This window comes from Aplysia californica, unplaced genomic scaffold (assembly GCF_000002075.1).
Source record: "Aplysia californica isolate F4 #8 unplaced genomic scaffold, AplCal3.0 scaffold00079, whole genome shotgun sequence".
Lineage (NCBI taxonomy): Eukaryota > Metazoa > Mollusca > Gastropoda > Aplysiida > Aplysiidae > Aplysia > Aplysia californica.
Genome location: NW_004797349.1, coordinates 1709803 through 1724949, shown reverse-complemented (window position 1 = coordinate 1724949; position 15147 = coordinate 1709803). Strand labels below are relative to the sequence as shown.

The 15147-nt window shown below is 39.3% G+C and overlaps 1 protein-coding gene across 1 annotated transcript; it reads left to right on the top strand.

Annotated features, from left to right (window-relative positions):
* The first annotated feature begins 1926 nt into the window (after positions 1–1926).
* LOC101856641 (TM2 domain-containing protein 3) lies at positions 1927–14540 on the top strand. The gene is made up of 5 exons (XM_005094320.3): positions 1927–2774; positions 7954–8234; positions 10566–10740; positions 11617–11692; positions 13800–14540. The coding sequence occupies exons 1-5, from the start codon at positions 2633–2635 to the stop codon at positions 13963–13965; spliced, it is 840 nt and encodes a 279-aa protein (XP_005094377.1). The 5' UTR covers positions 1927–2632; the 3' UTR covers positions 13966–14540.
* Positions 14541–15147: the final 607 nt, after the last annotated feature.

The following is a 15147-nucleotide window of genomic DNA, read 5'->3' as shown; positions in this document are numbered from 1 at the left end:
CCCCCCCCAATTTTTTAAAAAAATTGACCCAGTTTTCCAACTTTGTTTTGATCTCACTTGATATTGCCTGATTTTTTTATGCGTGTGTTCTACGCCCAATCGACACAATTTGAATGATTTATGAGTTGGGCTTCCAACCCTGCTTGTGAGAGCCAACCCAGGATAAGAGGAATACAACATCCCAGCAGAAAGACCAAGATACTCTATAAAAAATTATTCCCATTAGGGAATCAAACTCTGGTCTCCTGCGTGTGACAGTGACACCACGAACTCTGGTACCTGAAATTCATTCATAGCAAAATTGGTATAGAATTGAAAGATATCCGGGTCCCATCAATTTCTCTGTGTACGTGTTAAGATACACCAACTACATAAAGCCCTAAACAGTTTAACTGAAACTTTTTGTTTCAAGCAAAGTGATGCATCTGTCTGTGCATTTATTATGTTTTTAAAATACACTGTACTTTGAAAGTGAAATTCCGCATAAGGGGTGGTTTCCAGGCTATTCTGCTGCTGCAGCATTTTTTTTTAAAGCATTGGGGTTGTACAAGTAGGGCCTATCACTCAGAAATTCTTCAGCTGCTCGGAATGATTGCCTGGTTGGAATGGAAGGCACAACATCAAGTTACACTAGATCTAGTTACTGTCAAACATGGGTAACTCGAATTCGTCGGGGGATTGGAAATAAGTGTTCGAGATTTCCGTAATTCGTCTTGTCCGTAAAAGCCCCAAATACAAAGAAATAGAGATAAAATCAGGAGGTAAAAAAGAAAATTAAAACAATTAACCCTACCTGTACGCACTGGGGTAATTTAATTGGCGGTATGGCGGGGCACATTTATATTAGTATAATAAGGACTGTACAACGACTATGATTATAGATTGTACATTGGCAAAACCTGGCGTTAAACGGGACTAGCGTTATAAATGGGATTGAGGGGGAGGGGGGTAGGCTATAGTTAACGAGGTTCGACTATGTGTACAGCCGCAAATAGGGTTATGCCTACAATCTTTCAATAGCTGAATTCCTTGCTGTCGAAGAATCGGCACTTTAAAACAAGAAGTTGGTATTTTGATTTTTTAAAATAATAATAAATTGCTCAAGCATTCGCTCATAAGAGAGAGAGAGAGAGTAAGTTGGCGAGTTAAACTACCGATAGCCAAGTAGAAAATAAAACTTAAATCTAAAATGAGGCGGAACAGAGGTCGGAACTGATAAGTCTACCTGTGAAACATATTTATTGTCTTTTCACCCCCTTCTAAATAGCCTAGGCTACGTAGGCTAAGACTATAAAAGGGGCAAAATGTAGACATGTATTAGGGCCTACTTCTTTTAGGTCACGTCTTTGGGGACAGCTGAAGCAATGAGTTAAAGAGCATGTAAGTATCAGTGATAATGTTGTGAAATTTTGTGACAATGCTCATTCCCACGAAGGAGAGGAAATACTTTTTTTTTACAAAAATCAATGATAGTACATAACAAGATGGTTCACTCAGCCAAAAAAGTGTCCGCAGGAAGTATGCTCTTTGCTTCAGATGGCGCTGCAGTCTGTTTTGAAGCTCTCTTTCGTTTTTCCAGAAGAAGAATAGGAATAGCACCTCCTTGCGTGCGCAGATCGACTGCTGTTCATCAGCAGTTCGGGTACGTTCAGTGCGTAGTTTTAGGTTTTTTTAAATTTTAATGACCTCTCGCCTTTCATTCTAAAGTCAAATTAAACGAAGAAAACCATCACCCTTTCCTCCGGAAAAGGTTTTTTGTCAGCGTAACCATTTTAAAAAAGCGTTCTTCCGAAATTTATCCCAAAACATGCTAGTTTCACTTTGATTTTTAAAAACTCAAGTAGGGTAACTCTGTTCGCAAAGAGTGCGCTTTTGTGAAGAGGGCGCCACCAAATTTTGAGGACACTTTTTTAATTGGCTCAAAGAGAGAAGTGGCCCATCTTGTTATGTACTATCCACAGAATTCTACACTACTCTAAGTGTAGAATTCTGTGGTACTATCATTGCAAAAATTCAACCGAGGGTCTTGCGAATACTTTGTATTCGACTTCTACGGGAAAAAAGAAGCGGAAGTCTCGCCTTGAAGAGTGAAGCAAAAGAAAGCACAAAAGTTGAGCCTTGTCTCCCTTGGCTGAAAAAAATTGTTTTCACTTTTACGTGACTTTTCACTTCCACCTCAAGTCTCAAGACTAGACTAGGCTATGATCTAGATTTTAGAGGAGTTCTATTTATCCGCAATTGACAATCTTGCGATGCTGGACCTATTCCTTTTGACGAATGAAAGTGCTGTTTAACCGTATTGTAAAAAGCACCAAGAGATCTAGATCTAGATCTAGATCTATATCTAGATTTAGATCTAGTGTCTAATCTAAGCCTAGATCTCTAGGTCCTAGGTAGGTAGTTTTAGGCCTACTGAACTGCTATGGTAGCTCGGCCTCGGCGACCATCACAGTAGCCTAACACACAGCCCTAGTCACCGCGTCAGTTGCAGTGACTGCATCATAAAAGGAGAAAAGGGTGTCTGTGTATCGTGTTACAAGTTAAATAACCAAGTAAACTTAGGCTAAGTCGGTAGGTATTCAAGACTCAAGAGGCGAGGATCTGAAAAACATCACCGGAAACACAGCCGAACATGGCTCTGTCCTCTGAAACCAGAAGTGTTCTCAGTCTCTCTTTGGCAAAAAAGGTGGTGTGGTCATGGCACCTTCTTTCAGCCATCAGTCTCATCGTTGCAGTTTTTCATTCTCCTGTGGTATCAACCAATATTGATGGGAGTAAGTAACTTTTTTCAAGATATCCTCATTATGACCATATAGATCTAAATCTAGATCTAGATCTAGACTATATTATATCTAGATCTATATTGTAATTGTAATATATGACATTCATGTAACATTACTTTTGCTTTGTGATTTAACGGAGTCGCAGTCTATCTGGAGATTAGGAAGCACATGATTTGGGACCAAAAAAATGAGGATTTTCATTAGATGGAAAAATTATGTTGTTGTATATTCTGAAACATGGAAACCTACAAAGTATTGCAATACCAATCGGGCTTTCCCACGCGGCGAAAATTTGGTCCCCGTTTGCGGGCGATTTTGTGGACCCGGCCGAAGCGTAGGTGACTAACTTTGTCAACCTCGGTCTGCTCTATTTCCGAACCAATCCGAATGAAACTCGGGAACCAATCAGAAAATAGGGCAAACTAATGATATAATATGTGGACGTCGAAGTTCGTACATATAAATTAACCTATACTTTTGATGTCGGGAACACTTTCGTATCGTATACACCGAAAACTATAAGGAGTTTGAATTTCAACACCGAGATGGTAATAGATCTATCTATCCTCTATAGTGTGCTCAAATTTGAACGTTCTGTGTCAAGTACAGTGGAATCCTGTTATAACGAGAGGGAGGGGACCGGTGTCAAATGACCGTTATAGCAAGATTCTCGTTATAAGGGACCCAGTAATAAATTCAAGGAAAATAGTAAAGTAGGCCTAATCTATGAGTCTGGTTTTTGGTTTATTTTTTTTTGTAATCTCCCCTGAGGATGATTTGGTTCAACATGACCTTACTTGATCAAAAGTCGAATCAGGTTTCTTTCTCAAACGCTAGCGATATTGACAGCTCGGCGTTGGCGATCAGAAAGAAAGTTCTCTAGGCTAACTCGCCCGCTGTTTTGTCCCCCACCCCACCCCACCACACCCTGTGGTGCGTTCCGTCTGCTTGCGCACAATGGGAACATACCGCACCCCGCCCACGTCACACATTCACTCCGTCCATCACAGTACAGCACTATGACCTCTCCATCCCCGCATCGGTGAAGTGAGAAGCGTGGTAGACCTAGATAATCTAGACTAGGCTGGCCTATCACACGATGCGTTCTGCTTGTCTGTGCATGCCACACTCTCCCCACTCATTCAATCAGGCCTTCATTGTTGGCACTCGTGGGCTCTCCCATTCTTTGTTTCGCTAGATCACCAACAAGTTTCTCAACTGGCGAGGTTTTACATAATTAATAAATAGCCATGCGCTGTACACAGCAGCAGCTATATTACGGTATAACCGACTCCCGTGTTTGTCCGATTGCGCTATATAGCAGTATTTTATTTACAAAGATAAAGAAGGGGAAAAAAACGGGGTTTTAGAATAGTGTCTTAATAACAGACTTCTCGTTGTTTCAGGACTCGTTATAAGTGGATTCCACTGTAGTTGTTTAGACCCGATCATAAATGCACGACTACCCCCCTATCCAAAGCGGCTTCGCACGGAGACCGGCCATTTTCCCCTCACTCTCGCGGCAAATGTATGTGACCTACAAATCCCCGCATGACTATTCTGGGCCCGTTCATTGGTCACTCCGATTAGTTACCGAGATATCGTCGATTTTCTTACAGAATCTGCTACTGCGTGGTCCACTTTTTAGGAGTATTTTCCTATGTGGGTCATCCATATTTTGCTGACCTTTACTACCCCATAACTTTTTTATTTATGAACCGATTCTTAAAATTCAAGAAGCATAATTCTTAGAATTGAACATTCTTTCTTAGATTCCAAATAAAAAAGGGCTGAAGCGATAATTTAAATTTTTCATTGGCATTGCTACAAAGTAGTAGATCTAGTAAACAAACTAGTCCTTCATCAATGGTTGCCTGCCTGAGAAAAATAAAAAAATCCACTGGCTCGACACCATCAGAAATATAGAATTAATGGAGGAGAAACAAACAGCCAACAGACTGTGAGATCAAGAAAAGATGGTGATGAATGGGGCACACTCTTAGTAAGCCAGCTCACAATCTGACATCGCAAAGCTGAAGATGGAATCCCTGAAGGAAGAAGAGAGGGAGGTGGAGGTCCACCTGAGAACGAGGTCTGGAGGAAGATCTCAGACAGAGATGGTTTACAGTTGTCTCAAAGTAGAGAAGATTGCAAAGAACAGAGACAGGTGGAGAGCCTCTATTGGCGGCCTTTACCCAATATCACAGTAAAAGAAGCAGAAAGGAGGTAACATGACTGATTTGAGAGCATGACGTAGACGTCTATATGTTTTGTCGGCGCTCTGATGGAACGGCATTAACTCAGATTTTGGCGAAAATAGTTTTTAAAAAATAAAAGATTCCTACATACCTTAATACACGAGTATAAATACAGTCCTTGCCGGCTTTAAGCACACTGGCATAAAGCACGTTTCGGACTCAAGCACGCTAAACGGCTTTTACTAGGTACCACAAACTAAAATTTCAAAGGCCTCTGATTTAATATTGAACTGCACCACCTTATAAAATTTATCAATTTTTTTTCAGGGCTATCAAATAACCAGAAGACGGAAATTTATTGATGTAAACATGGCTTTTTGACCAAAATGGCAAGAAATACAAAGGGAGGTTAAAATCACCACTCGCGACCACCGGCTTATCGGCTGCGCGCCGTGAAGGGAAGGAGAGAGAATTTATACGAAACGGGGGCGATGGTGTCCTGCTTGTGAGCAGACGGGGAGCGTTCGGTGTTTATTTGCGTATAATGGCTGTGTTGTTCTTGAAGAGGAATGAATGGGCTTTCTGCCGATATATTTCCGTAGTCAGTCCGATCACTGGTTCTATAAAAAAAACAGCACCGAAAGTTTTCACACGCAAATCTCTTCTATTAATTCTTTAAGAACAGTCTTTAGAAATATATCACCGGAAAGAGCGTCTTCTCATCTTGAAATATCGATGAATCAGATTGCAGTATTTAATACCGTACGCTCCCCGTTCCTGTTCAACCGAGGTCACTCTAAAAATCAATACTCGAAATGCGCGGCCGCAGTGGTGAAAACCCCGATAGTGTTGTCTTTTATCCCGAAAGATTTTGCTTTCAAACGAATCGTTGATTCAAATAAATAATACCAATAAAAAGAGGAAAGGCTCCTCTTTCTTCTGATATATCAAGTGTCTGTGTGTATGCATGATCACCTGGTGTTTTGGGAGGGTAAAAATATAGGTTTTGGTCTCCGTGACAGTGCGCCACGGGGGCGCACGGCCAGTTTGCGGTACCTACTCTTACCGAAATTTTGCCATATAAATTACTCGCCTTTAAGCACGGTAACTTCGGTTTCGGGCACGCTTCATTTACAAGACAGTCAATACTTTCATGATGACCCATCGAAGTATGAACACAGTCTACACCACAGCAGTGAGTGTGTTAAGAGAAACACAAAGAACGCATGTGATGGAAACACACACATGCGCGGAGAGGAAGGCAGAGAGATGCACACAGCCGCACGCGTGGACATAGGATCTAGCCTAGGGCAAAGCTTCGCACAGACAAAGAAAACTACTAAGAGAGTTGGGGAAACGAGAAAAGGAGGCAGGCTGCGATTTCACCTTATTGCCCCTTGCTATCCGATAATCCTGATTTGGTATCACGTGGGAGGTAGGATCAAAGGCTTTGGGGGGGATGAAGGCTGTGGTATGAATGTGGCACACCGGGCAGTGGTACGCACAGGCAGTGTGTAGGCCTAGTGTGCTGTATAGTGGCTGGCCGTCTAAATTAAGTTTTCATTTCCCATTAGACCACAAAACAAAACTAACAAAAAAATGAAAACTACCATGGCGGGTAAAAAGAGTGCACACTTTTGCGGGACCACTATAGGCCTACTTACATACATGAAAATCTCTGGATTATGTCTACTTGGCACTTCGCACTCAAGCACGCTTCGGCATTAAGCACGCTTATGCTTTCTCCCGATGACCGTGCTTAAAGCCAGCATGGACTGTATAAGATAACATATATACATCTTTATTGTCAAGATCTTGGCCCATTGCTTTGGTGTTTCACCACGTACACACATACACACACACGCACACTCTCATAGACATACACACGCACTCACTCAAAGATGCATACACACGCGGTATGCTTGCACTCACAAACAGGCTTACAGTCTCATGCTTAATATAAATAAATGGTAATATAATATAAATTTGAAACAATAATAATGTTAAGCTAGATACAGTGGAAACCATATATAACAGGTCTCTATTAAAAGTTATTAGCAGTAACAGAGCCTCATCGGAGCCCAATTGGTTATAGCAAGGACAAAGGCTCGTTAACAATGTGTAAGAAGAGAGAAAGAAAGAGAGAGTAACGCAGTGATGGAGCAAGCCCCCGCAAACCACACCACTGCAAGCACAGGCAGAGGGTGAAGCGAGAGAGGGCTGCGGTGTGCTGCAGACTTCAATCTAGCCCTAAGCCTAGCTACATGCACGCGTAATGTCATGCGCAGGCCATGGGAAACTACCCATGAATAAATACAGTTGGATTAGTCCACAAATGCTTACTTTCCTTGCATTTCTGATATAACAGCACTTTTTCTTTGGTCCCACCACCCCTGTTATATATGGTTTCCTCTGTACATACTCAGTGTATTCTGATTGTAACGCAATGGTATTCTGATGTATGCTCTAAGGTCATCATATGAATACTTATATATAACAAGATGATTAAGATGGAAGAAGTTTGATGGATGATGGTAAGAATCACCTTCTGTATCTTTCTTTGTTACAGATCAGAAGCCAGGTCTTTTACTTCTGACCGATATTTTTATTTGAGGGAACAAGGGATGTTTATTGTCCAAAAAGATGGAATTAATTTTTCTGGTACACTAGAATAGAATATATTAAATCGAGATTCAAGCCGTAAATTGTATGCTCAAAAGCGAGTTAATGAAGTTCCAACTGAGTACGGGCAGTGTCCAGTATGATTTTTGTCTGTAATTTGAGAGGGAGTGGCAGATGCCTAAATTAAGATCCATTGGTTTAATCATTGTTTTTCACAAAATGTTGATCCTTCCTCTATTGTTACCTCATAATAATTTTTTTTGGGGGGGAAGAGGGTCTTTTATAATCTATTTTGCGGACCTCGATATGATACATGTACACATATATATGTACTGCTAATTATACTTCAGGTTCAGGATCATCGACACTTGGTGATGTGAATGCTGCCAGTGTCACAGACATGTCCACAAGCACAGCAGATCCTCAGCCATCCAACAGTAACAGCAGCAAGGAAGAAGTGGAAGAACCACAAGCAGCAGACTGTGCAGCTGATATCTCTGAGGCCTGTTCCAGCAGCAAAGAGTGCAAAGACCTCGGGGGTTATTGCCTTGACTGTGTCTTCAACTCAACATGCCATTATGGAACAAAACAGATGGCCAAATGCAAGCCAAAGCAGAATGTGAATTGTTCAGTAAGTTGTCAACTTAAAGTTGAGGAGTGAATTTCTGTTTTCATAAGTTGGCATTATAAGCAAAATATTTCTGAGGCCTTTAAATTTTAGTCAGAGAGGATTAGTGAGGGCTGTTTATTATGGGGTGAGCTCCTTTCGCTTGGCTTGAGAAGTTGAGATTGATCTTTTAAAAGATGAGGTACAAGCTATTTTGTTGATATTGATAATATATATGGCAGCCGATACTTGTCGTGGAAAAAAAATCTACACTCGTTTTCACGACATGTGGAAGACATCGGCTCTTACCGCAGAGGTCTATCTAGGCCTGTTAGCTAAAATACAATTTTTTTTTCGGTAGATCTAGATCTAGTTTCCGATTTTGGACCTGTTCTACCGCGATTCCGATTAAGGTGTCAAAACTACCGGATGGGTGCCGAGAATGCTTCCAACTTTCCCTTGCGAAACCCGTAGCCTACATCTACATCCCGAAATTCTGTACCAGGAGCCTACTTGCGCATCATCATCTATGCTGCAAACATGTGTTTTTCAAAAAAACTTTGGAGAGAGAGAGGGAGAGAGAGAGAGAGAGAGGGAGAGGGAGAGGGAGAGAGAGAGGAGAGAGAGAGAGAGAGAGGAGAGAGAGAGAGAGAGAGGAGAGGGGGGGGGGGCACTTGCCTTTCTTGCTTCTCAGACGGTTCTTCTAGAATCTAACCCTATGCATATATACAATATGTGGTGAGATGAATTATCATTTTTATGCCGATGATTCCCAAATGTATGTTAATGGCACCATTCAAGATCTACCAAACATGATTTCCATCACTAAACAATGTTTTTATGAAATCAAAAAGTGGATGACAGTAAACAAATTGAAACTAAACGAAGAAAAGACAGACATCATTCTTATAAAAAATCCACGATTAAATAAAGATCTGGAAAGTGTCAACTTTGATTTATATGGGCATATGACATCTAGTAAAGAAGTTGTCAGGAATCTCGGTGTATATATTGACCACCACTTATCAATGGGCTCGTTTGTAGGATCTCTGTCCAAATCCCTTTATTTTCAGCTGAGAAGGATAGGCCTAGTTCGAAAGTACTTAAGCGAAGAGACCACAAAAACACTGGTAACATCTCTTATCCTATCTAGATTAGACTATTGTAACTCACTCCTAGCAGGTCTGAACAACAAATATTTGAATCGTTTACAAGTAATTCAAAACAATGCCGCTAGACTGATAACAAGATCTAAAAAACGAGACCATGTCACTCCATTATTAAAAGAACTGCATTGGCTCCCTGTAAAAGAACGAATAATATTTAAAATCTGCGTCATGTGTTTCAAATGTGTAAATAAAACTGCTCCTTTTTATCTACAAGAACTTATCAGTATATATAAACCAGGGAGAAACCTAAGATCATCGAACGATAACACCCTACTTGTGACACCTGTAAAATCATACAAATCATATGGAGAGAGATCTTTCTCATATCTTGGTCCATTTATGTGGAACAGATTACCCATGAAACTAAGACAAATAAGAACACTTGATAGCTTCAAAAGACATCTTAACATTTTCTGTTCCTACAGGCCTATCCTTCATAAGCTTTTAACGTTATCTTTCATTATATTTGTTCTTTTCCTATGTCTGGATGAAAATAGTCTGTGTGTGTGTGTGTGTGTGTGTGTGTGTGTGTGTGTGTGTGTGTGTGTGTGCATTAATGTATATTGCTTGAGAAGAAAGGAAGTAGTAAGAAAGGTTTTTGAAAAATGGGTATTCCAATGTAAAGCGCATTGAGCTACTTTTTTTGGAAATGCGCTCTATAAATGTTATATATTATTATTATTTATTTTTACTTGTGTTTTCTTTTCGTTCACCTTTTTTTCTTCAACTTGTACTTGAGCCCTCAATTTCATATTCAGAAAACATGATATGTCTTTTTGTTCGTACTTCAATGATTCTCATGAATTTCAACCGTTCATCTTAGCCAGTTGGGTTTTTTTTCACTGTACTCATCTTTGGAACTGATTTAATTTTCTTACCTTAAACGGAGAGGTATGAGAAAGTAATAGTAAGAACAATTTTTATATATTCAAATGTTCAGTGAATTTTTGTCTTTTTCCATAGCTGTATTCTCACATTGGTCCTCATACATGACTCTTCATATGTTTGTTGGTTAGCTTTTATTTTGAATGGTTGTAAGCATCTGATTTATAAGGGGCAGTCTTTAGAAAAATTTGAAGCAAGTTGATATTGTTTTTTGCAGGTCCGAATAATAAACGAATGATCCTTGAATGCCTTTTCACACATTATGGGTAAAGTAACAGTCCTTCCATTTTGTTCTTCTCAGGGAGACCAAACATTTGAAAGAGAATATGAATGCCGTTACTGCTACCAGCTGCCAGAGTCAGAAGTTGTGTGCAACCAGTCTACGACCTGTGCGTTGAACAAGCCTCAAAAATATTATCCAGCTCATCCACAGTTCATCAGCACATGCTGGGCACGACCAGAAACACTGTGCCTTGGTACTGTTCTTTCTCATAGAATTGTACTGATTCTCCTGGGTTGAAATGTCAATATTTATACTTCATTATCGATAGATAATTTTAAAAGGAGAAGGAATAACGTCATTTTGAGTTGATAAGACATTCTTGCTATTGCTCAGATGTGACCAAGTCTGACCCATATTCTTTATAGCCGCACGATGCATATAGCAAGTCAGTCTATTACATGAAACAAGGCAATTATACATAGTCTACATTCAAGGAGCCCAGTGTGTGTAAAATTAGATAGTAGATATATGTTGTCTCACCAAAAATATGTTCAGTATAACATAAATGATCATTGATTGATACCTTATGGAGAGATATTCGGAAATTTTTTATCTTTATTTTTGTGGAAGGGGAGGGCTATACTTGTAGTTTTAAATATCAAATAGCAGTGTTTGCAGATATTATGTTTTTTGCAACTTTTCAGGCATACATTTTATAAATTAATCTTCTCTCAGATATATGAACATGACACTGCTATTTATACTTTCCTTCTTTGTTGAAAAATTGTTTTTTTATTGAAAGTATTTGCAAGTTAACAATTAGTTTTAAAATATCTTGTTTTGAACAAAATATATCTAAAGGTTTCGACTTTGGTTCAATGGCACTCTTCAATCTTTAAAAAGTAGCAGGTCCAAAACATTAATACTTAATTTGACTTAAGTGTCATTTTTTGTAGAAGAAAATGTTTAAGGAAGCAATTTCAATCCAAACTGGGTCAGCTTAGTAAGTTAGTTTGCTCTCCAGTGCATAAAAAAGAATTGTGACATGTGAGAACTTCTTGTAACTCCCGCTGTGATCCCAAAAGTGACAATGTAGAAATATAATTTTAAAATTTTCTCAATCCCCCAGGGCGAAGGTGTTTTCATAAACAGTTTCCATGTAATTGGTCTCAAGGCTACAAATGGTCTACAGCAATGCTTTTGAGGTAAAGTATCCACACTTTATTATGAGAAAAATGCCAAAATTATTAATTGCCCTTGCCTTGAAAGGACATGCCAAATTTACTTTCTTCAGCTTTATTCTTTTGTGATTGCTTCACCATTGGTTGTAATTTATGGGAAAATGATCAAGAGAAACATGGCATCATTCTCCTCTTTCATCCAGGTATTGAGTACAGACTGCCGAAGACTCTCCACCTGTCTCTTTTGCGGGCTGAGTCTGCTTTTTTGGTTTTGAAAAGTTGGCAGCAAAGCCATCACTTTCTGCTTCATAGACTTTCATTTAACCCATTGCACCCGAGCTACGAGTATTTCTGTAGCTGCTGCGTGCTTCTGTCCACCGAACTACGACAACAGTCGTATCAAAATACCAGTCCACAAAATCGAGTCCAAACCACTTTTCTCAGTTTATATTATAAATATAAGGTCGCTTGTAGCTTATAAAAATGTTTGCTAGCTTGTTTTGATCCAGTTTTCGCCAAGTTCAAGTTACTTTTGTTATTTTGTCACCTCAAATCGTGGCAAGAAAGCGAGCACTGAAATCTTCATGGACGAGAAGAAGAAAAAACAGCCACAAAAAACAACAGTGATACACCTTTTTTGTGTTTGTTAAATACATGAACCATGTTTTTAGTTTTATTTTAGGCATAAACAGCAAAGAAAGTGAAAGCAGACGTAAATCTAGAAAAACAAAGCGATCGTCGGATTGATTTTAGTGCATTGAAAACTTTGACGAAATGCTAGATCTAGACCATAGATCTACTATAAGTTGCTATGGGAAAATCGAGTGCCGATGAGTCGCAGTCGGACGAAGAATATGTTGCTTTCTCTGCTCTGTCCTTTAAATTTTTCTCTAATAATATTAAAAAGAACATTTTAAATAAAATCTAAGCGAAATTTCATATTGATACCTTAAATAGTGTGGGCACAATGTGTGTCTAAGGTTAGTTTGTCGAGCTCAGACCGATTTTTTCCCCCCGGCTCGAGGCAAGCCAGGTGGACACAAGTTCACTGCAGCGGCAACACAGGGTGAATTGGGTTAAAATAGGAGTGAAATATTAATTTCTTTATTATCTCATTAACAGAGAGCACACTGTACATATAGCTAAAAAAGGAAAACCTGCGCATCAGAGAGGTACAAACGTGAGGGAAAGGTTCTAACGAAGAAAGCTTTGTAAAGTTCAATCTCGACTTTTATGAAGATCAGATAAACAGTCTTGTCAAAAAGATCCAATTTTTAAGCAAGAGAGGTGAGTCTTAAATAGGTATGCTCCTCTCTTAGAAAGGCGTTCATTTGCTTTTTTGCTGCTTTCCTTCTTTGTCTTTCCCTTTCAGGTGTGTCTCACCTATCAACTGTTGTTATTTGTGATTTTACTTTATCCACTTCTATCTCTCTCTCTCTCTCTCTCTCTCTCTCTCTGTCTCTCTCTCTCTCTCTCTCTCTCTCTCTCTCTCTCTCTCTCTCTCTCTCTCTCCCCCCCCAGGAATGTGTTGCTTCCTTGATGCCACCCATCTCTGTAATGGCAATAATGGTCTTTATATAGGTAGCGTAACACAGCCTTCCGAGCGCGTGGTATCGGTGAAATGGGGTAAATTCAGATCGCTGTTTCTTTGCTCTTTCGCTATAAAACCCCAAATGCTGTACACTTAGTAAAAGTTCAGTTTTTCTTCATCACAATGAAGTTGTTTATACGCCTGATTATTAGGAGCTGGAGAATCACCGTGGAAAACGAAGCCCCTCACTGTCGGAATGCGTGGTCGGCCGGTTAAAAAATTGACACGCGTGCATTCAAATGCTTGGCGGAAAGATTGATGATTAAATACCGTCTTTTCATTGGCGGAGAACTGTAGAGCTCTAAAAGAGCTTTCTCATGGAATATTCTTGGCCTTTGGCGTTTAAATAGAAAGCATTTAAAAAACCGTCACAGTTTTTGAAGATAATTTTTTACACGAAATATGTAAAATACCGGCTAAAAAAAGTACCAATAGAAAGATCTGTTCATTTTCTATTAGTCTCTTTTTGAAGAAAAATTTGTCATATATCTATTTGATGAAGTAAATGTTTAGTTTTTCTTGTTTGTTTTTCTCTTACAGTATATTTCTCGGGGGCTTTGGTGCCGATCGCTTCTACCTTGGGCTGTGGAAAGAAGGAATTGGCAAGCTGCTGAGTTTTGGTGGTCTTGGTGTGTGGACTCTCGTGGATGTTATTCTCATAGGCGTGGGATACATTGGGCCCTATGACGGGTCCGTTTACCTATGATACTTTGATCGTAGAGCACTCTTTGGTTGAATTTACGTATCATATATTTGACTTAATGCGCCAATGTTCTACCATCATTCTGCCATTCATCAAATAATGTTAAACTCTCTGTTTTCTGGTCCTGAACTATATCTAGATGGTAATGTTGGTGTGGAACCCTCATCCCAATTATCAGTGGGACGAGATATATACTAAATCATTTCAGTATGACTGAACAGCCAGAGTACAGTGTAAGGATTGATTATGATAGCTTACTCATTCTTCCGACAAAAATGTGCTGCAAGAAGCAGTTTCATGCATAATATGAGGTGATTTTTGGTTTTTAGGAGTGGTATCCATAACCTTTTAATGTAGTTTTTTTTGTGTATTGTCCATAGATCTTTTCCAGAATATTTGAATCGTTGAGAAGTTTGAAAATTGTTTTTATTTAAATCAATTATAGAAACAAAGTGAGCGTATAAAAGATCTTAATCATGCTTGGCGGGTGCTCTGGTGTGGTCTGCTTCTTCTTTCTTATCAAACATCTATCGTCCTTATCTACCCTTCTTCTTTTTTATGTTTGTTACTCTCTTGTAACACCTCTAATCTTCTGGCGCTCACATGACCTTATGCAGTTGCGAGCGCCGTAAAACGTCTACTAAAACAAATAAATAAAATCATGCTTAGTACTGTCACAGTCTCTTTCTCCCATTGTAATTGGATCATTGGCAATGAATTTAAAAACTGTCTCAAATTGATCAGAGTGCAGTTTTCGCCTGGCTAAAACTAGCTAGGTAGCAATGGGTAGGCTACAGTAAATGAAAGAAATCCTGTTCACTTTCTGATGAAAAGAGTGTAATGCCTTGGCGTGTCTGTTTTCTGGAAATTTGAAATGGTGTTGACTTTATTTCTTGTATGTCAAGTTAATAATTCCTTTATTGAATGGGATATTTGCACTTGTTTTTGATCAGGCTTGTGAGTTCTTGAGGTTTTACTTTGTCTATCTTGCACCCATAAATAGTGAGAAGGTAGTAATTATTGTTATTGTTATCATTCCAAATGCTGTTATTAGTTAAGTTTTCAACCTTTCTTTTTTTAAATGTGGAATATGCTCATCTTTTCTGTTGTGTTCTTGTGCCCTATAAGAGTAACAGCTGGTTGCTTGGTGGTAGAGGAAAGTGCTTTTTTTCAGCTCTTCGTTTT

Bases quoted from the DNA above. Each gene is read 5' to 3' on its own strand.
- LOC101856641 (XM_005094320.3), top strand. From the start codon at position 2,633: ATGGCTCTGTCCTCTGAAACCAGAAGTGTTCTCAGTCTCTCTTTGGCA. The intron at 10,741-11,616 runs GTACTGTTCTTT...TCAATCCCCCAG, and splicing joins ACCAGAAACACTGTGCCTTG to GGCGAAGGTGTTTTCATAAA. The intron at 11,693-13,799 runs GTAAAGTATCCA...TTTCTCTTACAG, and splicing joins TCTACAGCAATGCTTTTGAG to TATATTTCTCGGGGGCTTTG.